Source organism: Equus quagga, chromosome 4, assembly GCF_021613505.1.
Source record: "Equus quagga isolate Etosha38 chromosome 4, UCLA_HA_Equagga_1.0, whole genome shotgun sequence".
Classification (NCBI taxonomy): Eukaryota; Metazoa; Chordata; class Mammalia; order Perissodactyla; family Equidae; genus Equus; species Equus quagga.
The window spans coordinates 114,028,759-114,049,315 of record NC_060270.1 but is presented as its reverse complement, the minus strand read 5'-3'; the positions used below and the strand labels follow the sequence as shown (position 1 = coordinate 114,049,315).

Genomic DNA, 20,557 nt, shown 5'->3' with positions numbered 1-20,557 from the left:
GGAGCAACTAGAAGAAGAAATTACAAAGGAAAACAAGAAAACTTTTTGGGGTGATGGATATGTTTATTATCTTGATTGTGGTGATGGTTTCATGGGTATATACATATGTCTAAATGTATCAAAGTGTACATTTTAAATATGTACAGTTTGTCATATGTCAATTATACCTCAAAAAAGCTGTTAAAAATGTTCTCTACAAAGTCTCAACTAAAGCTTTGGAAAAGAGTGGCTGGCCCCGTGGCAGAGTGGTTAAGTTCACACACTCCGCTTCAGTGGCCCGGGGTTCATAGGTTTGGATCCTGAGTACAGACCTATATACAGCTCATCAAGCCATGCTGTGGCTGCATCCCACATAGAAGAACTAGAATGACTTGCAAGTAGGATATGCAAATATGTACTGAGGCTTTGGGGAGAAAAAAAGAGATTTGGAAAAGAGGTGATAATGCTACTCCTCTCCCAATCACTCCTGTCAGAGAAATTATTAAATGTGTGCTAATTTCTTAATGTGTGTTTTCTAAGTTCATCTTTGGAGGTGTTGGCTCTGGTGGAAGTGAAATTTCTTGGGGAATACAGCATTTACTTAATGATTTCATACAGCCCAGCACATTTCTACACGGGAAACTAGTGAATCAATAAATCAGACTTTTTATATTTGTAGGAAACAGAAATCATCTAGTTCAACTTGACATTTAGTAAGTGAAAAAACTGAGAATCAGCAAAATAATTTGCCTGCAGTTATTTGGCTACTTGTGAAAAAAAATCATGATATAATTAATTTATTCAAAAGTTATCTGAGAAAATAACGAGCGCCCTCAAAATAAATACAACAATCTTGCCAGATTGTTAAATTTGTTTGGCTGGTCTCTGCTTCAATCATCTCTGTGATTTATCCAATCTAGAGACGCTCCTTTCCCACAGGAAGAAGGGACGGGGAAGACGTGGCAGTCTGTTGACCGACAGTGCCTTTCTAAATTCAGCTGTTTGTCTGCCAAGGTCTGGACAAGGATTCCTTGAATGTGGTGGCCTGCTGGTGGCTCCCATCCTCCTCATGTCAATGAACCATTAGGTAGAGTAATCACGTTTGTCTGATTCTATCCTTTGGCCTGTCCTTTAATTGATAAGGAACGACAAAACATATAACCCAGAGGAATTTCCAACAATCAGATAAATATTATTTAAATAGCAATAGTCATCAAAGCACTTTAAACAATCTCCGATATAAGACATCTGGTTTATCTCAGTAGCAATCTTGGCACAAGTTCCACTTTTTCCTATCAAATTTTGGGGACGAGTGGTTAACATTTTACCATAAAATATACGATAAAATAAAGTGATAGTTCTAAAGCACACCTTACACAAATATTGATTTCAGATGCCTGGAAAATTTAAAATCATAAAAGTACTAGAATAAAATGTAGATGAATGTGGATTATACTTCTTTTACAGCATATGTTCAATGCATGTCCCCTGTTCCCTTTGAGAACTGCCCTTTCTCCACAAGCCCCCCTCACGATAAGCCCCTTAGAGCTGGGGACTCCAGCCCTCCCTGGACACAGCTTATGTGTCATGGAGGGGGAGGAACTGGCCCAGTCTACTGGATGGACTGTGTGAATTAGCTTCTCTTCCCCACAAATGGAAATTGGGGCACAGAGATGCTAGTCTACTTTTCAATGGTGCTAGAACTGGGGTGGCCACAGTACAGATAAACGATTTATCAGAGAACAGAGAAGTATGAAGCAGGTGCTTAGAGAGCAGCAGAGAGGAGAGAGCAGGTAAAGAAAGAAATGGGAAAGATGCTTTGGTTTCAGGTAAGGTTTTAGTTCCCAGTTCCAGAATCTCACGTGGCCTGGTTAGATCTCCTACCTCTAGGTTCCAGTTTAAATCTCAAGAATTAGAATGAGTTTCTCTTTAATTAAGCCAGCTTCTGTTGCTTGCGAATAAAAAAGCCTAGACTGAAGAAATAATCTTGGCAAAATATTTCCTAAGTATGATATCACAAGCAGAACCCATAAAGAAAAGCTTTTTTTAAAAAAAATATATATATATCCTCATAAAAATTAAAAATTTATCAATCTAAAAAAAAAGTCATAAACAAGATTCAATTGAAAGAAAAATTGGGGACAGTGAACTACACATATATGACAAAGAGCGTCATGCTTTCATGGAAAATCCATAACAAAAGGTAAATACGCTAATAGAAACAACAGCAAAAATCTTAAAATAGGCTGTTTCCAATGGAAGAAGTACAAACAACCAATTTATATGTAAAATGCTCAAGTGCAAAATAAACAACAATGAAAGACTGTTTTTGGTCTGAGGCAAAGTCTCCGAGCTGGTCTCCGCTTCCAGTTTTGCCTTCACGACAGTCTTTTCCCAACACGGCCGCCAGAGGGCGCCGTTTGAATCATGAGTCAGAACGGGTCACTCCTCTACCCCAGTCCCTCCAATGGCTCTCCATCTCTGCTAGGAAAAGCCACGGTCCGCAGGACCACGTAGCAGCCCCCGCTGCCTCACTATCCACATATCTTCCACTCTCCCCCTTGCTCCCTCCGCTCCAGCCTCTGGCCTGGTTGCTGTTGTTTGAACATACCACGTGTGATCCAGCCTTGAGAATTTGCTGCCAAAAATCTTCTTCCCCCACATACTCTCATGCCTTGTTCCTCTACCTCCATCAAATCTTTGCTGAAAAGTCACCAGCTCAGTGAGGGTTTCCTTGATCATTGTGCTTAAAATGGATACCCCTTATCCCCTGCACTGCTTTCCCCCCTTCCTTGCTCTATATGTCTAGCACTTCCCACCTTCTGGTATACAATACAACTTACTCATTTTAGTTGCCTGTCTCTTCACATCTAGGATGCAAGCTCCAGGAAGGCAGAGATTTCTCCCCAGCCCTTAGTATATAGCCAGGCACATAGCAGGTACTAAATAAACATTTGTTGAATGAATGAATAAAAAAAGGATAATATCCTTTTTGTGTGTGTGCAGAGTCTGGGAAATGGTTACTTTCACACACTATTGATGAGAATGTAAATTGGTGCGATGTTTCTGAAGGATGATGTGGCAATTGGGATCAAAAGTCCTAAAAATATGTATCTCTTGTGTAAGATTAATTTGACTTCTAGAAATTTATCATAAGGAAATAATATATGAGAACCCTTTCAGTTGCAAAAAACAAGAGGCCACTTGTGCTAGCTTAAATAATAATGGTGGAGTGATTTATTGCAAGGCTACGTTATGAGCCACATTACAAAGGAAGAAAGGGAGAGTGCATTGTATGGCATCTCTGCCACACCCACTGTCTTAACTCAGGCTTCTCAGGAAACAGATGGAGACAGAGATTTGCATGCAGAAAGTTTAGCAGGCAGGACTCTTTGAATCAACACTTGTAAGGGAGTGAGGAAAGGAGGATTGGGCAGAGGGCACGGTTGAACTGTGATACAGTTGTAGTCAACGCCACGGTCAACGCCACGGAGAGCTCTGGAGTCGTCCCATATTGATGCAAGGAGCCCAGGGCTTTATACCCACATATCAACCAATCATTGGATGTAGGCTGCCCCTGGAGAGGGTGTGTGACCTTGGTCTAAGCATTTCCTTTAGTCCAAGGGCAAGTTCTGGGAAGTGACTCAGCTAAGAGCCATCAGCAACAGACATTCCCGGCATCTGGGGGAATGGGTACGTCAACCCTGATGGGGCGGATGTGGGCAGCACACCACAGCATCGACTTTACCGACACAACTTAAAGATCATTTATATTCCGCTAAGACTTAGAATAATTGGAAGCAGACACTTGGATGCTGTCAGGGCTCTCTCGCTCATCTTTTTTTTTCTTTCTGTGCATCTCTTTCATTCTGGTCTATTTTCTGTTTCTTAGTCCACATGGTCAAAGATGATTTCTAGCAGCCCCTTACTTAAAACTTAGAGCTCCATTCTCAGAGAGAGGGTAACTCTGAATGGCCCAGCTTGGGTCAGTGTCCATCCATGGACCCACCAGGTGACTGCGGTAGAGGGTAAAGTCACATGGTGATAACATTGCAACCATTTGAATTCAAGGAGGCAGAAAGGGCAAATCCATGCTCGCATAGGCCACATCCTTAGAGTCAAAGAAAAAAAAACTCAAATAATATAAAGTACTTACTATAAAGTAACATTTCCTGGGAACTTGTGTGAAAAAAAAAACCTGAGGACTTTGCAAAGCTTATTCTGCCAAACTGCAAACAGACTAAACACGGAAAAGCCAAATACTCAGCAGTTATAATTAACCTTTTTACCTCCTAGTGCTCCTTAATCCTCTATCATGCAATCGTGCTGTAAGTACAAACTTTAAGCAAAACCTTTCATTTGCTTTTGCCAAAATATAGGCTGGAGCAGGGCAATGGAAACCATTGGCCAGAATGTTATCAATATCCTAGCCTGCTGCCCTCTAGGAGGTCCAGCCCAGGGGCAGCCTATGTGAAATCCCTGTATTAGCTTTTATCGTTACAGTATATTCAACTGACATTTGCTGAGTGCCTCTGTGCTGGGAAATACAAAGAAAAACACAACAAAACTCTATTCTTAATGAGCTAAGGATCCAGTAGGTAGAAAGGTAGAACATGTGTGCATATATGTGTATATTCCTCACAAACATATGCTTTATATATCTGCACATATATACTCAAATAATTATAACAAAATGTAAAATGTCTTTAGAGTCATACTTGAACTTGAAGCACAGAATTCTCTGGGAGTTAAAAGAAGGATTTGTTACTTCTGGATGGGGTGGGTTCATGGAAAGTTTCATTTTAAATGATTGCTTTGAGACCTCAGCTGAACAATATCGTTATATATATATATATATATATATACATTTATATTTAAATACACATTTTATATGTCATTATATATACTATTTTGTTTTAACCAAGCATCTATATTAGCATATCCCTATCCTGCCACAGGCTGCACAGGCTGACGACTAAAAGAAGGCCCTAAAGAACTGGCATTAAATATTTTCAACTAAATGCAACTGTGATTCTCAACTTTGGGGGAGGGAAAAGCAAAGTGAAGTTTTAAGGAAGGCCCTGAAGGTCTGGCAGAGTGGGAGAAACTGTCGAGTGTGGATGCTGCCAGGCCTGACTTCCTGACTCTGAGGGATGTCTGGGTCTGACCCTGATTTCAGTAAGACAAGCAAACACCACTTCTTCCCTGAAGGAGACTGTATGTAAAAAGAAAAAGCTGGAGAAATGAATTAGCTGTTTTGTTCCATTAAGGGATAAAAATGTTTGTTGAATGGTAGAAAGCCTAATATTTCCCATCATGGGGTGGGGGGTGTTTTCTTTTCTGACTAAAAGAAGACTTAGCTCATTTTGGAGGGACAGTCTTAACCTAACGCCCTGAGGACGGAACGGGGTGGAGAACAGAGGCTCGGCCACACTGAGTGAAGACCGGATATGAGAGCTTTTTCTCCTTCTGGATGTTTTCTTGCTTTTGTTAGCACTAGCACTTGATTTCACCCTGTCTCTGGAGGTTATCTTTCTCCAATTTGCATTGTTCCTCAGAAGAAACACAGGAAACACAGGAAGACATACCCTAAGACAGCTGGTTTCCCCTCACAGCTCAAGAGGTACCAGGCCCTGACAACATTTTTTTTTTTTCAGTTTTTTTTCCCCTGCTTTTTCTCCCCAAATCCTCCCAGCACATAGTTGCTTATTTTAGTTGTGGGTCCCTCCGGCCGCAGCATGTGGGACGCTGCCCCGGCATAGTCCGACGAGCGGTGCCATGTCTGCATCCAGGATCCGAACCAGCGAAACCCTGGGCTGCTGAAGCAGAGCGCGAGAACTTAACCACTCGGCCACGGGGTCGGCCCCCCTGACAACATTTTTAAAGCCTGGGAATCAGGCTAACCCAAGCTCAGAAAATAAGGAGTATTAATGAAGTCACTCATGGACACAATAAATGCTCAACAGGAGGTTGTTTCTTCTACCTCAGACAGGAATGTTAAAATCTTACTTGTCAGTAAAATAAATTCCTTCTGGCACTCATCTGCTGAGGAGCCTATTATCTTTTTATCCCTTGTAATTCCTGGGAAAGCCATGTCTGGGCATTCTGGTGGCACTGATGGTCCAATGATGGGCAGGTTCTAAGGACCCCTTTCCCTTCTTCTTCCTCCTCTCTCCACTGCTTAGCCTGCTGTCTCCCATCAGGACCATTATTCAGAGAGATCTAAGGAAAAGAGCTGAAGGTTAACCCTCCTCCAGCATTTGAAAAATTTAACCCCACTCCAATTATATAATGTTTCTTTCATTTGGTCTGCCCAAAACATATAAAAAAAAATTCTCTCAAAGCACTTGACAAAGCACTGAGTTCATAATAGATGTTTTGGGTCTACGTGTTGTTTGCTTTATTAATTGGTTTTCATCTCTTTGTATATCTGAGCTCCTGGTACATTAACATCATCAATAAATGTTTTGTCAAATGAATAAATGTTTAAGTCCTAAACTGGATTCAAATTGGAGCATCAACTATAAACTCAATTTTTTCAATAGCAAAATATTTGCTTACAGTATTAGATTAATTTTTGCAATAAAGGGACCTCAATGAGCAAACTATACCAATGTATGTCAATATGCCAGTGATAAAAATTTGTCTGTGGCTAGATTTTTTATAGAGAAAGGTGGCATGTTCTAGTTAACCAAGTATTGCAGTTCTGAGTCAAAAGTTCTGGAGTCCAAGATCTCCCACACAAGGTAGCTGTGAGGTTCAAACAAGAAAATGGAGGGGGGCCAGGGGCTGGCACCATGGTGTAGTGGTTAAGTTCAGCACACTCTGCTTTGGTGGCCTGGGTTCATGGGTTCAGATCCCAGGCATGGACCTATACCACTTGTCAGCAGCCAAGCTTTGGCAGTGACCCACATATAAAGTGGAGGAAGATTGGCACAGCTGTTAGCTCAGGGCTAATCTTCTTCAGCAAAATAAATAAATAAATAAAAACGTATGCAAAGCACTTCACACAGTTCCTGGCACTCATTTTAAGCTGGGGACAAAATTTATTAGTAGAATTTTGTTTTAGCCATCTTTCTTACCATCTCACCTTCTAAGGAAAAGCCCAGATTCCTCAGCTTTTTTTGTGGTGGAAAATCGAGATAATGGGCAGAGAAAGACTAAAACTGAGAGGCAGGAGGACAGGGACGAAGAGTCTTGCTTGCTGGGCCAGTTCCTGGATCCCCCGTATAGTGAAGAATTTAGGTTCTAATTGAAGGTTAAGGAAAGAAAACAGAAACTAGAGAGACCAATCTGTAGAGTAGGAATTCGGGGTGAGGGGGAGTGCAGGAAGGCCACGTAGGCTGAGGAGTGTGAGAGAATTTGGGAGGTTTGAGAGTGCTCTGCTCCAGAGCAGCTGTGGGGTATGATAGAAAAAGAGGAAAAGGGGTTTTAAGAAGAGTTTCTGTGTGGCACAATGTGGACACTCTATAATATTCTTTGTGAAATGCAAGTAAATACTACAATTCCTTTTTTTTGGTGAGGAAGATTGTTGCTGAGCTAACATCTGTGCCAATCTTCCTCTATTTTGTATGTGGGATGCTGCCACAGCATGGCTTGACAAGCAGTGTGTGGGTCTATACCTTGGATCTGAACCCACCAACCCCAGGCCACCGAAGGGGAGCACATAAACTTACGCACTATGCCACCAGGCTGGCTCCTACCATTCCTTTTTAATTACTTTTGCCAGATGGGCTTTTTATCAGAATGCAACTCAGTGCAGAGACTAAGCCATTTAAGGTCCTGGAATGTATTCAGCTGATGACAAGCTCCATTGCTAACATCAATTATTAACATAATTAACACTTACCCACCCCTGGATAGTGTTTATGTAAGTATGCTCCTGCAAAACCTACTGGTTCATCACACGCAACCAGACTGGGGATCCCAGTTGAGGCTTAACTGGAAATCCTAAAACATATAGAAAATAATTTTCCCAATACTGAATCAATTATATATTTTGAACGATATTTAAATTATTGAAACAAAAACATGATGCCCAAACCAATGGCCTATTTAATGGAAAAAATCCACCTGTTTAGTGGGCATTGCATAGCAGGCAGACACACTTTACATAACAATTGATTGCAATTATTTTTCCTACAGGTTGTGTTGGTGACGCCACCATGTCTGTAGATAGTCTGGGAGGCAGGTATCTGTGAGGTTAAGAGTCAGACAGTGCTCTTATGTTTGTGAAGACATTGTTTAGTAAGGAGAGGACTTGTTGGAAGAGGACTTGGGTCCCCACCTTCAGAGAAAATTTGGCTTTCACTGAATACTGAGGAGGATAATCCTCATGGAGAGAGGAAGAAAAACGTACTTGTTGAATGTCCACTCTGTGCTTTATTTAATCCTCAGAATCACCCTAAAAGGCAGACACATGTGAGTTGCCTGCCCAACTCCTTCTCTCTCTTCCAACTGGTATTTCTGAAGAATTTTTCTGTGGGGAATTCACCTCCACCATGAGGCTTGGGAGGATTAATCCACTCAGGTTCAGGATAGCCTATGGCTGGCCCATGCCCACCCCCTCTCCCTGGCCACAGCAATGATTAAGGGATAGGCACACAGCCCCATTCAGGCCACTGAGAGCAAGATATTTCAGGACTTGTGCAAGACTCTCTCTGCCCTTGGATGGAGAGGTAGGACTATGTGATGTCTAGAACCTCTGACGCCATTTTGCAACCACAAGGGGAGAGTCTGTGTTATATGAAGATCGTGACTGGAGAAACGGAAACGCTAGGTCCTTGGGGACATTTTTTGCACTGCTGGATCAGCCTTCTCTGAAACTTAGCCTGACCCTGGTTTTTTCCATTAACAGAGCCAGTAATTCCCTTCTTTGCTTAAGCCAAGTTGAGTTGTTTTCTGTCAATTGCAACCAAAACGCTACAAATGAAGTGATACAGAGAGTACCTCTATTTTACAGAGGAGGAAACTGAACTCCAAGAAGATTTAAACCTGCACCAATCACATAGGTAAGTGAGAGGTAAAGCCAAGATTTGAAGCCAGACCTTTCTGACCAGTGTTTTTGTTTTTGTTTTTGTTTGAGAAAGATTAGCCCTGAGCTAACATCTGCTGCCAATCCTCCTCTTTTTGCTGAGGAAGACTGGCCCTGATCTGTGCCCATCTTCCTCTACTTTATACGTGGAACGCCTACTACAGCATGGCTTGCCAAGCTGTGTGCAGGTCCGCACCCCGGAGCTGAACCGGCGAACCCTGGGCCAACAAAGTGGAACGTGTGAACTTAACCGCTGTGCCGCCAGGCTGGCCCCAAATGACCAGTGTTTTTCAGGACGTACTTTGGTACTGGAGAAGTTCTAGGGAGGCAGCAGGTGACAATTCCCCACCCTCAACCCTGCTTTCAGGTAAATCCAGTGTTTTATATGCTATGTGTTTTATAGGCTACACTTCTGCTCAATATTAAGAAGAAACAAACATTCAAAAACTCTTCCACCATGCTTGGTTTCTAAGTCATGGAAGATCCATTCTGGTGCTAGCCCTTTCATCTCTTTATGTCTGGTATTCTTTCTCTAATTCTAACTCTCTAAAGGTTAGTCTCATTTTCCCAGGATATCAGAGGTTTTAAGTAACATGTCCTGGAACCCCTTGAAATCTAGGCTCACTCAAAATTCAGACCAGAATTCTTAGAACTTGGTGACAATTGCAGTAGGTGGGTAGACCACGAACTAAGAGCCACTGTAATTCACTTTCTCTCCCTTGAACCTATTAGCCACGTAGATATCAGATTCATCCTTCTGAAGTCAGCCCTGACCATACCACTACACAAATATTTGCCAATGTCTACACCAGCAATCTCCAGAGTAGAGTGCGCATACCCTGAGGGGTATGCAAGACTTCCCTTGTCTTGTGGAAAGAAAAAGTAGGACTTCTATATATAGTTATTAGTTATTTTTCTAAACGAGGAGAAGATGAAGCTTTATTAGTATTTTATGTACAGATTGACAGGTTCCCTTACTTAGTTTGTATGTTGGAAAATCCCACATCACATGCATCATGCACAAGTTCTCCTGGGGGAAGAATCGGAGTTCCGCTATGGGGTGGGGTTGACAATGCAGTTGACTCATCTTTGCTCATTTGGCTTATTGCAACTTACTGCTATTTTACATGGCCAAGTTAATTGGATTTATGGTTATATTATATGCTTTTTAACTAAACTAATCCTTACCAAATGGACAGCTGTCTTAAAAAGATCCTTTCAAAGACACCATGCATTGAAAATCATACTACTAATACAAGCACAAGGCAATGTAAAAGAAATGGCAGAACTGACATGACTCCTACACTTGGTGCAAGCTCTTTGTCAGCCACATTATGAAGCAAAATAATGATCATATAATAAGATCTGCCTAGAAGTTGACCAAAAAGTGGAAATTATCAAGAAGACTTTAAAATATGGATTTTTATCATTAATGATAAACTTCACCTTAAGGGTATATTATGCCTTAAGTTATTAGTTTACAACCATAGCACATATGTGTATGAATATATACACATATACATATATTGGTGGGTACTCAAAATGCGTTACTGGAAAATAGGGCCATAAAAAAAATTTGAGGGGCCGGCCCAGTGGTGCAGCAGTTAAGTTCGAATGTTCTGCTTCGGCAGCCGGGGGTTCACCAGTTCGGATCCCGGGTGCAGACATGGCACCACGTGGCAAGCCATGCTGTGGCAGGCATCCCACATACAAAGTAAAGGAAGACAGGCACGGATGTTAGCTCAGGGCCAGTCTTCCTCAGCAAAAAGAGGACGATTGGCAGCAGATGTCAGCTCAGGGCTAATCTTCCTCAAAAAAAAAAAAAAATTTGAGACCAGAGTTTTACATAACGAATTCAAATTCCTAGTTGCCTTGAGTACTTGTAGAAAGCTGGCAGGGTTCAGATAACATCATAAGCATCAATGCAACAACTTGGCCTTCTACATATGTCTCCAACCTACACGTCTAGCCTCTCCTCCCACGAGTCCTTGCTACAGCCAAATTGTCCTGCCTGCAATTCTTCTCTCATGATTTTCAACCTCTTTCCTCAAGACTTTCACCATGCTCTTCTCTCTCACTTAACCCCACCCCTTGCTCTTTTCTGTTTGCCTAATTCCTGTCCATACCTCAAAGCACAGCTTCATCCTCCATGAAGCCTTCATCCATTTCATCAGCTTGAAATAATCTTTCTCTCCTCTGAACTCCCACAGTGTTTAATCTGTACCCCTTTTTGGACCTTGTCATTGTCCCATTTATAAGTCTTATCCCCAGGGACTATACACATATTCGATTCGTCTTGGACTCCTTTGCTGAAATCTAGCCCAATGCCTGGTATATCATAGGTACTCAGTAAATATTTGTTGATTGGATGAAGGATGGATGGACGAATTCCAACTGGCACATTGTCCTAAATGTCTGATACAAGTCCTATTTTACAACAGTATACAATAGAGCTTTATGAAAAATCCATCACAGGAGTAGACAAGGTTTGAGCCCAGACTGTGATTTTAATCATGGAAATACACTTCTCTATTTTTCACTTCTGTTATTTAATTAGAGATTGTGTAATTCCCACACAGAGTTCATAGCTATTTTGCTGATTTATAACTCACAATGTAATCAACTTGAATAAGTCATCTTATTGTGGACACCCACACTAACCAGAAAAACCATGGCCATGTTAGGGGGATTTGATTTGTAGCCAAATCTCCTTATACTCTCTTGAAAACAAAACTGGCAGAAATCCAACTGCTCAAGTCAAATAGGCATTCAGCTACAGTGTGCATTAGATATGCCTGGTGACCTCAGAAAATACACACAAATGGAAATGCTGGCTTAAAGTACTATAATACTATTGTAGTTCAGAACAAAAACTGTTACTTGAAAGCAGCCGTAATCGCTGTACTTTTATCTAATGTGTATTTGAAAATGTATTTGATTTTAAGCCTATAAAAAAATTCCAAAAGATCTGCTATCCTATTTACCAGGAAATACGTATTCTTTTAAATATGTATTCAAACAAATTAAAAACAGACCTTTTTTTACCCTTTCTTTTTTTCTTGGCCACTTTAAACCAGTGGTCATTTTGACATGCCAAAATAAATTCTATACAAAATTCAAAAAATAGGACTTGTGGCTTTTAGAAAATTCTGACCTAGGGTTCAGAGCAATACCTGTGGTCTCTTCACCGACTGAACTAAAATTTCCTCTTTAAGCTGAGCGATTAACAAGAAATCCATTATCCTGGGTCAGAGATGGAATTTTCCCTCCCTTCACACCTACACACACACACCTCTTCTACAAATAGCTTCTTTTCACCTTGGCAGTGATATAATAATGACTGAGCAACGCTGCTCAGTACTATGCAATTCCTCAGTGATACGCAATTCCAAATCTGTGCTTAACCAGCCAGCAGCCGCCTCCCCCTTTAGCTTAATTTTGGTGGGATTATCTTCTGCTATTATTAGAGGCACTGTGTAGGGGAATGGAGAAGGTTTTCAATTCTTATGTATTTTTCAAATTTTACTTCATTTCTAAGATCCAAGATTACTCCTATGGACATAATTTAGGTACCCTCTGGTGGTCAATAGAACACAATGAACTCTCCTAAACATTAAGTTGAATTATTTAACCTTAAAGACCAATTTTACAGCTTATGACATAAATATTCTTTTTTTCCCCCCTAAACAGTTAATGGTCTAAATCCTTATATTCAAGGCAAATGTCCCCTCTGTACTTGTATATACATGACTTTGCCCTGTGAAAGTTCTACCTATAAACCATGAAGTGCCATGCAAATATCAGGTAAAGAATTAATTCAGAAAGTCTCAGATGAAAGAGACGAAGGGCAGGAGAACTCATCCAGATTAAGTGTTTAAGGAAAATGTTATTAAAAACAGACCAGATCCATTCTAAACAAATTTACGCTATGGAAATAAATACTTCAACTGGTAACATAAACATACGATGAGAGAGAATGTCACATAGTGTAAATATTTTAAATAAATAACTTGAACCTTAATCAGTGTAACTGATGAGTAGAAAATGTTTCTATCACATTTGTAGAAATACACTCTGTAATTTTTTCTTCAACAGCAAACTTCTGCACTATTTTGGGAACTGTGCTAATAGCACTGGTATTCCTAGTGTTTAAAGCTGTGTTGACATGATAAAGTGCTATAATTTTAACTTGTTATTGTGAGGCAGAAACCTCCTCATTAATTTCTGCTTCATTCAAAACTGAGGAACAAATCAATGTTTACCAATGGGAACAAAGCTAAATGAGTAACAAAAAGAAAACCCCAAACACTTGTGATAAGTCATTACTTTAAAACGTAGAAAAAAATTTTAAAGGGTTGTCTAAGCTCTGTTTAGTCAACAGAACTTGAACAAAAATGAGAAACCATTTTAGTAAATTTGAAATGGATTGTTCAGTGCATGCTTTTAATTTTAATCCTGTTAAACCAGAAAAAAGGCTGCTCTCTATAAAATAAATACGTTAGTATAACATATTGCAGATGAAATCGCAGTATCAATGTTTTTATAAAATGACTTCTTTATCACTCTAGGTATTTATGAAACTATAACATATGACTCTTAGACTTATGAGATATATGAGCACTTTAAATACATTGAATATTCAAATAAAAATGTCTTCTCTGTTTTATCCATAATCCAGTTAATTTAAATACTTTTAAATATCACAGAATTACAGCAAAACCTAAAAGAGACATTAGAGATAACTTACTCCCATCCCTTCATTTTACAAATGAGGATAACACCAGAAAGAGGAAGACATTTGTCTAAAAATCTAACTAGTGACAGAGCAAAAAAAATCTGGCCCTTCTAGGTGCTTGCGTGTTAAGCACAAAATTAAATCTTTGAATGAAAACATAAATGTTTTGAAAAGTCAATTCATTCTTTGCTCTTTTTAATAAACAGTCTAAGGCACCACCCATAATAATCACCCCCAAGTGGTAAACGCCCTTCCTTCCATTGAATCTGTAGCTAACAGGCTATTGCTTTATTTCCAGCTAAGTGTGAAAAGAAAAATTCCTCACTGGATAACACAATATTATAAAAAGGAATAGTATTTTCAAGACATTGATCTCAAATATAGAAAGCATTTTGATCAAGTATAGAAAGCATTCTGTTAGAGCATCAAACCATTAGGAAGTCAAGTGGAAGGCATTGCTTGTGGAAAGCTACATGCTTAAAAAGAGAAACATGGCAACATTCAGCTGTCTTGTTTCAAATAGTATCCTAAAAACCTCTCTCTCGTGGCATGTGTGTCTCTGTGTTTTGGGAATGTGATAGTGCCGAGAGTAAAAAAAAGAGGACGGTGAGGGGAAGAAGATGCCAGCCTGAGCCTAAGCTGGGTCTATCACCAGGAGTGCAACGCTGGTCCAGTAACTACAGCTTGTCTCTACGACAGGAGGGTGAGTCTGGGCAAAGGGCTGTTCATTTCCCTCTGACTCACCCCCAGGATAACCTCCCAAGGGACAGGGAAATTAGCAGCTAGCTGAGCTGTAGCACCAAAACCTTGATGCACTGGTACTCTCTAGGAGAGCCTGACAAAGAGGAGAGAAAAGCTCTTCTCTCTTAGCCTGATTGGACACACAGTTCTGAGTAGCACAGCATGTGAATAAAGTCTCTTTGGGACAAAATTCAACTTCCCAAACTATAAGAAGACCCAAACATGCAAAATGGCTGAGGACAAAATACCCCCTTGTTACTCTGCTTCTAATACTAGACAGATTTTTCTTTGTAAATTCAAACCATGTACCCTCTAAATTCGTGGGGGATGGAGAGTGGGGGAGGTGGTCAGGGGGAACTCCAGACGCCTAAGATTTTCCTCTTAGTTCTGTCACTAAATAGGTGTACACATTTGGGGAGTTCTTTTGACCACTGGGCCCTCAGTTACCTTATCTGTAAATCGGGGGAGTTTGGTCCCTTCCTGTGCACAATTCCATGCTTTTATGTGAAAGGGGAAAATTTTTTTTACTTTAATTTTAAAGGCAAAAACTTTCTAAGATTACAAAGGATATCTGGGAGCTGACCTAGAGTCCTGGAATAGTCCAACTGTGTGAAAAATTTGGGGTGAGTGTATGTATGTACATAAGCATCTTTCCAGGAAGAGGGACAGTATTTTCATCAGAGCCTCAAAGGGAAATTAGGTCCCCAAAAAGGTTGAAGACCACTGGTTGAGACAGCAAATGGTGTGTTTAGTTTCGATTTATCTGGTTGCAGAGTGGATCAGCGGCAATTTTACACGGTTCTAAAGTCTGTCCCATAAAGCCCTCCTGAGTTCTCATCTATCTTCATGAGCTGTGTGTTTGTAATTTTTCATGAGCAGAAAGTCTGTTCAAAATCGAGCCCTTTTCATTAAAGATTTTAAATTCTGGGGATTTCAAGATTTATTTGGATGTTAGTGGCTAAAGGAGAGCCATTTTACTACATCAGAAAATTTCAAGCCTATAGCATCTTAAACATTTGCCCATTCACGCTGAATTATTTTACTATTTCTTTTCTCTTGACTTAACTGACGTGAAACAAAAGGCTTGGCTCCTCCTTCTGACTGGCTTTTCTTTTTCTTCCAATGTTTGAATCTGCTGTGAAATGATGATGAATTAACTGGGGTCCTATTGAAGTAGTAATTTTCATTTTTATAATGATTTTGATCCTCAAGATAAATTAAATAGAAGATATTAATATAATATTCTTAAAAGAATTAGTTGAAAATTGGAGAGAAGAGGAAAATGACATTAGGGAATCTGAAGAACTGAAAGAGAACCAGAGAAAATCTATTTGATTAGATACTGAAGTAGTCTAAAATCCCTAAGGAGAGAAACAAGAAAAAGCGAGGAATTTTTTAAACAGGTAACAAATATAGCAACTAGAGAATACTGATTTTTTGAATACATTAAATGATAACGACAAAAAACACTGTAACTGAGCTTTTCAAGAACATCTTTTGGCTGATAATCTCAGGGCGTTATATGGCTTCTCGTTAATTAAGGCAAAGACAGAAGGAGCAGAGAACATCACAGAAAGAAAGATGTTGTCAGTGATTATCGATAAATGCAAAAAAAGCTCAGGGGAGCAACCTTTTGTGGTAAAGGAGAAGTGCCAATCAGTGAGAAACGTTGATTTTTCCTGACACAATATCAGATGTGTAAAGTAAAAGGGAGAAAATGAGGTTTAAGCGTTGGCCTTGTAACAAATTATTTTAGGTAATCCCAGATGCTTTTTAACCGACTCCTGTCTCCTCACATATGACAATCCGATCAGAACTACTCCTAGTGGCTCTTAAGTCCAAATGGAAAGACAAGCAACATTCAGTGCCTCTGCTCGACTCCTGTCCCCCTTCCCGAGTCCTGTAGCTCCAGGTCTCAGGCTCCAGACTCTCCGTTAACCCCGAGGGCGCCAGAGAAGAGACATATCCTTAAACGAACCCGATCCCCACATGACCCTGGCTGGGTCCTTATATTTATGGAACATCCTCCTGTGACTCTTCGTCTTTCGAGTAACAGCTCAGTTTTTCTCCCTCTGTGCCTCCTCAAATCCCATTCAAAAAAACCCCTGGGATTTCAGCTAAAACGCCCCCCGCCCTGCCGCGCTGCTGGAGGCCCCCTCGCGGGCGGCCGGGGCAGCTCCTCCCGACCCAGGGCAGGAGGGGCGCGCGCCCCCGGCCCCCGCGCGCGCCCGTTGCCATGGGAACGCACTCGGCCCGGGCGCCCGGGGTGGAGGCGGGCGGAGGCGCAGCGGCCGATCCAGGGGGAGACGCTATCGCAAGATGGCGTCTGCGAGACCGCGGGATGCGGAGTGAGCGCGCCCCGCCGGGGGCTCGAGGCTGCTCCTCTCCCCGCCGCCGCCGCCGCCACTGCGGCGCCGCCTCCCCGCCTGCCATTGCGCCGCGGCCAAGCCTCCCCGCCCCGCAGGTACCGCCGCCCGCGCGCGCGCTCCGCGCAGTGCACAGATGGCAGCGACAAGTGCCGGCTCTCCTAGGGCTAGCGGGGCTCCAGTTGTCCGGGTGCGCCTGACAATAACGCATAAATAACTTTTTCTTGCAGCGGCCCCCTGCGTCCCGGCCTGCAGCCTCCCCGCGCCCCCGCGCCCCCGCCACGCCCCTCCGGCTCCCCGCGCCCTCCGAGGTGTGAGCGCGTCGGGCCGATGCGGTGATCTCCGGCCCACCTGGGAGGAGCGCGTGGACCGGCGGGCGGCGGCGAGCAGTTGGCGAGCGCCTTTACGATGGCCCTGACCCTGTTCGGTAAGTGCCACCCTCGGCCCGCGCCGCCGCAGGTGGGCCGCGCCCCGGGGCTCGGGGGCGGGGGCCGGGGCGCCCGGGGAGGGGACGCCGCGCGCGGTGTCGGGCGCGGGCCGGGGCCGCGGAGTTGGGGCGCCCGGGGCGCCGGGCTGGCTCCCTCGCGCCTCTCCCATTGTTTCCTCTCCAGGCAGGGCCGATGGGCGTGTGCTCCCCTGGCCAATTCGGAGTGGGGAGGCTGTGAGGTGCTGGGTGTTTTGTAAACGGAGGATTCTCTAAGATGCCAACTTGGGAGCGAAGTTAGCTGGTTGTTTCCACACCTACGTTTCTCAAGTCAGTAAATAAAGATCCTGGAAAGTTTATTTATTTTGAACAAGATGTCTGTGCATCCCAACCTCCCTGGAATTGCCAAACGCGTGTGTTGATTCCTGTTGGATTTGGGTGGTTTTTTTTTTTTTTTCGGTCTCGGTGTATTCCGTTGGAAACAAGAATACGTGATGAACTTATTTAATATTGGTTAAAATTGAAAATGTTTGCGCTATGAATATGAGAGCAGACAAGAAGAAATTTGGTTACTGGAAGATAAGTAACCTCTGGAGAATATCTTTGAGTATTGTAGGAAAGAAATGTTATTTCTGTGATGTAATTACTGCAACACTATTGTTCAGTGGTTAAGACTTCAAGGTGTTTTTTTTTTTCCTAGAGCCTGCAATGACAATGGGTTGGGAAGAAGGACTGAAAAGATACACTGTTTCCTTTTACAGAAATTGAGTGTGTTACATATGTACCTCGCTTTAAGAAAACTCAATATGTGAAAATTTAGATGTTCAGTGTATTCACTTTTTCAAAGAAGTGAAGTACAGTGATGTGTAACTGATAGCCACAAGGACAGTCTGAGTAAGTTACACTACCAAGTCTCCAGTTACATTTTAATGTGCCAATTGATTAAGTTATAGGCATCAGATACCACAAATGTTTTTTGATGTAATACTTGAGTGAATTAATCTGTTGGAATCAGAGTTACTTTTATTTAACCATCTTATTTTATAAGTTAAATTCAGACCCAGAGAGGTTATTTCCCAAGGTCACATGGCCCATCTGTGGCAAAACTGAGCCTGGAACACAGTCTGCCCTTCTTCAGTCTGAGGCTGTGTTTACTCTGCCCAAATACCCACAGTATTAGAAATTACGTGTATCTGGTGTTGGTTCTCATAGGTGCTTTTAAAGAAAATGTTTCTTTCTCTGAAAGAAATAATGAAAATCTGTTGTTTTGTAATACCTTGTATCTAATTTGTATTACTTAGTAGAAGCATTTTCCTTAAGCGTGGACTTTTTTTGTACAAAAGTTAAAAGTGACGGAAGGCTTACTCATAGTTGATAGTCTCTTTTGAAGAAGCATTTATCTTACACTGTTGTAGCTAATACATAGCAATAAGATTTCCAGAAGTAAATTTCTCTTTAAAACTATTTCTGACAAAATTCATTTTCCTTCCTCAAGAGAGTCTGCATTTTCAAGGTTTGTTTTCAAGGGTAAGGGTTACAAATCAACCACTTTTAGAATGCTGACGTTCTCGATGAATAAAACAAGCGAGTGTGTGATAAGGCTCTTTTAGAAGGATTCCTGAATTATTAAGTCTTTAACTGCTGAGGTGGAGATGGAGAGGAGGATGTGGAATTTGACTTCTAGAAGAAGGTATGAAACCACCCCCCCCCCCCCCCCCCCCCCAGAATGAATAAAGTGTCTTTAAAATTGTAAAGTCAATTTGTGGGAAAATAGGATTTAGCTTAGAAAATCCAATTTGGTTACAATTTTTAAGAACGTTTCTCTGTTATGAAGCAACGTACACCTGTGTGCAGAGGCTGTTTCTTCAGTAGTGACAGAGAGGCAGCGGTTCTCAAGAGTGTGGTTGCACACCACTTCTCAGTCATCTGAGAGAGCCGTTCACCATGTAGGTTCCTTTGCCAGAGACCTGCAGACTCGGCCTTTCCAGGGGAAGGGGATTTTCAAGGGGCTCTGCTGTGGTTCTTAGGTGTGGTCAAGTTTGAGAACCTTTGTGTTTAAGATAAATACTAGAGTTGCTCAAACTTGTCCAATTCAAAATAGCTTCCTGTGTATGTTAAGAACAGTCCCCGAGGGGTAGAAGAAATGGATTTTATTTTAGATATTACTGTTATTTGACAGGTTAGTCTTGGAAGTACCTCATATCTTTTTATATTTACTCTTAATAACCCACTTAGACCAGAGGCTCAATGAGGTAATAGAGTTCTGTGAGATGGTGGTGAAGAGAAAGGAGACGCAAGAAACTAGACGCTGTGGCTCCTGAGTCATCGCAGTCAGAGCTCGGTAGAGTTTCTGCCCAAGCCTCCCCAGACGGACGGCCACCAGGACCGGATCGTGTGTGTCTTAGGTGTGATCCTTGGTCAGGCCAGTGTCTTAAGTCTGCTTGGGCTGCTAGAGTAAAATGTTCTCAACTGGGGGGCTTACACAACATTTATTTCTCAGTGTTGGAGGCTGGGAGGTCCAAGAGCAAGGTGCTGGCAGGTTGCTTCCTGGTGGAGCCTTCTTCCTGGCGTGCGGACGTCTGTCCTGCCATGTCCTCGCTTGTTGGAGAGAGAGGGAGAGCCAGTTCTCTGGTCTCTCCTTCTGCTGGCACTAATCCCATTGTAAGGGCCCCCACATACCATCGGGGTTGAGGCTTCCACAGCTGGATGGGTGGGGAGGCGCAGTTCAGTGCCTAGCAGCCAGCAGGGGAGTCTAGTTGCTTTGCTTTCTGTTTCACATTTCTATCCAGGTTTTTCACAATTGTAAAGAATGTTCTTTTTATGGAAAGTTAGTGGAAGTTGGTTTCATTTTAAAAAAATGTAATTTTACATTTTAAAAAATGTAAAATACAATTACATTTATATATGTTTAATTTTTTTTCTTAAGTCTGTTGTAGGAACTCAATAAAATACTTGTCAATTTAAGAGTGAAGACCTTCTTATCTCATTTTCACTATTAATCACCTTTGCTACTTAAAGGATATTTTTAATACAAATTTCTGTTTTATTCTGTGATAGAAGAACCAGAATCCAATCCTTCCTGATTTTACAGTCTCCTTTGGGAGTTGAAAATGTGCACTTTTTAAGATTCAGGAATTTGCCAGCATTTTTCTTCACGAACCCACCCCTCAAACATCAGCATCGATACGAACAATTTTTAAATCCTCAAATCTTAAAAATTATCCAAATATAGTTTATATCTCACTCACCTTGCTCATTCATTCAGCAAACATCTGGAG

At 41.8% G+C, this 20,557-nt stretch overlaps 1 protein-coding gene across 4 annotated transcripts in view; it reads left to right on the top strand.

Annotated features, from left to right (window-relative positions):
- The first annotated feature begins 8,875 nt into the window (after positions 1 to 8,875).
- Positions 8,876 to 20,557, top strand: part of CHN1 (chimerin 1) — a 192,271-nt gene continuing 180,589 nt past the window's right edge. The window contains exons 1-2 of one of the 4 annotated variants that reach the window (XM_046659708.1): positions 8,876 to 8,990; positions 17,086 to 17,282. In XM_046659708.1, coding sequence (XP_046515664.1) covers positions 17,264 to 17,282 — 19 coding nt within the window. In that variant the 5' untranslated portion in view covers positions 8,876 to 8,990; positions 17,086 to 17,263. Of the gene's footprint in view, positions 8,991 to 9,364; positions 9,381 to 16,756; positions 16,954 to 16,980; positions 17,283 to 20,557 lie in introns of those variants that run through there. The other 3 variants (XM_046659709.1, XM_046659706.1, XM_046659707.1) reach the window with 3 other exon arrangements.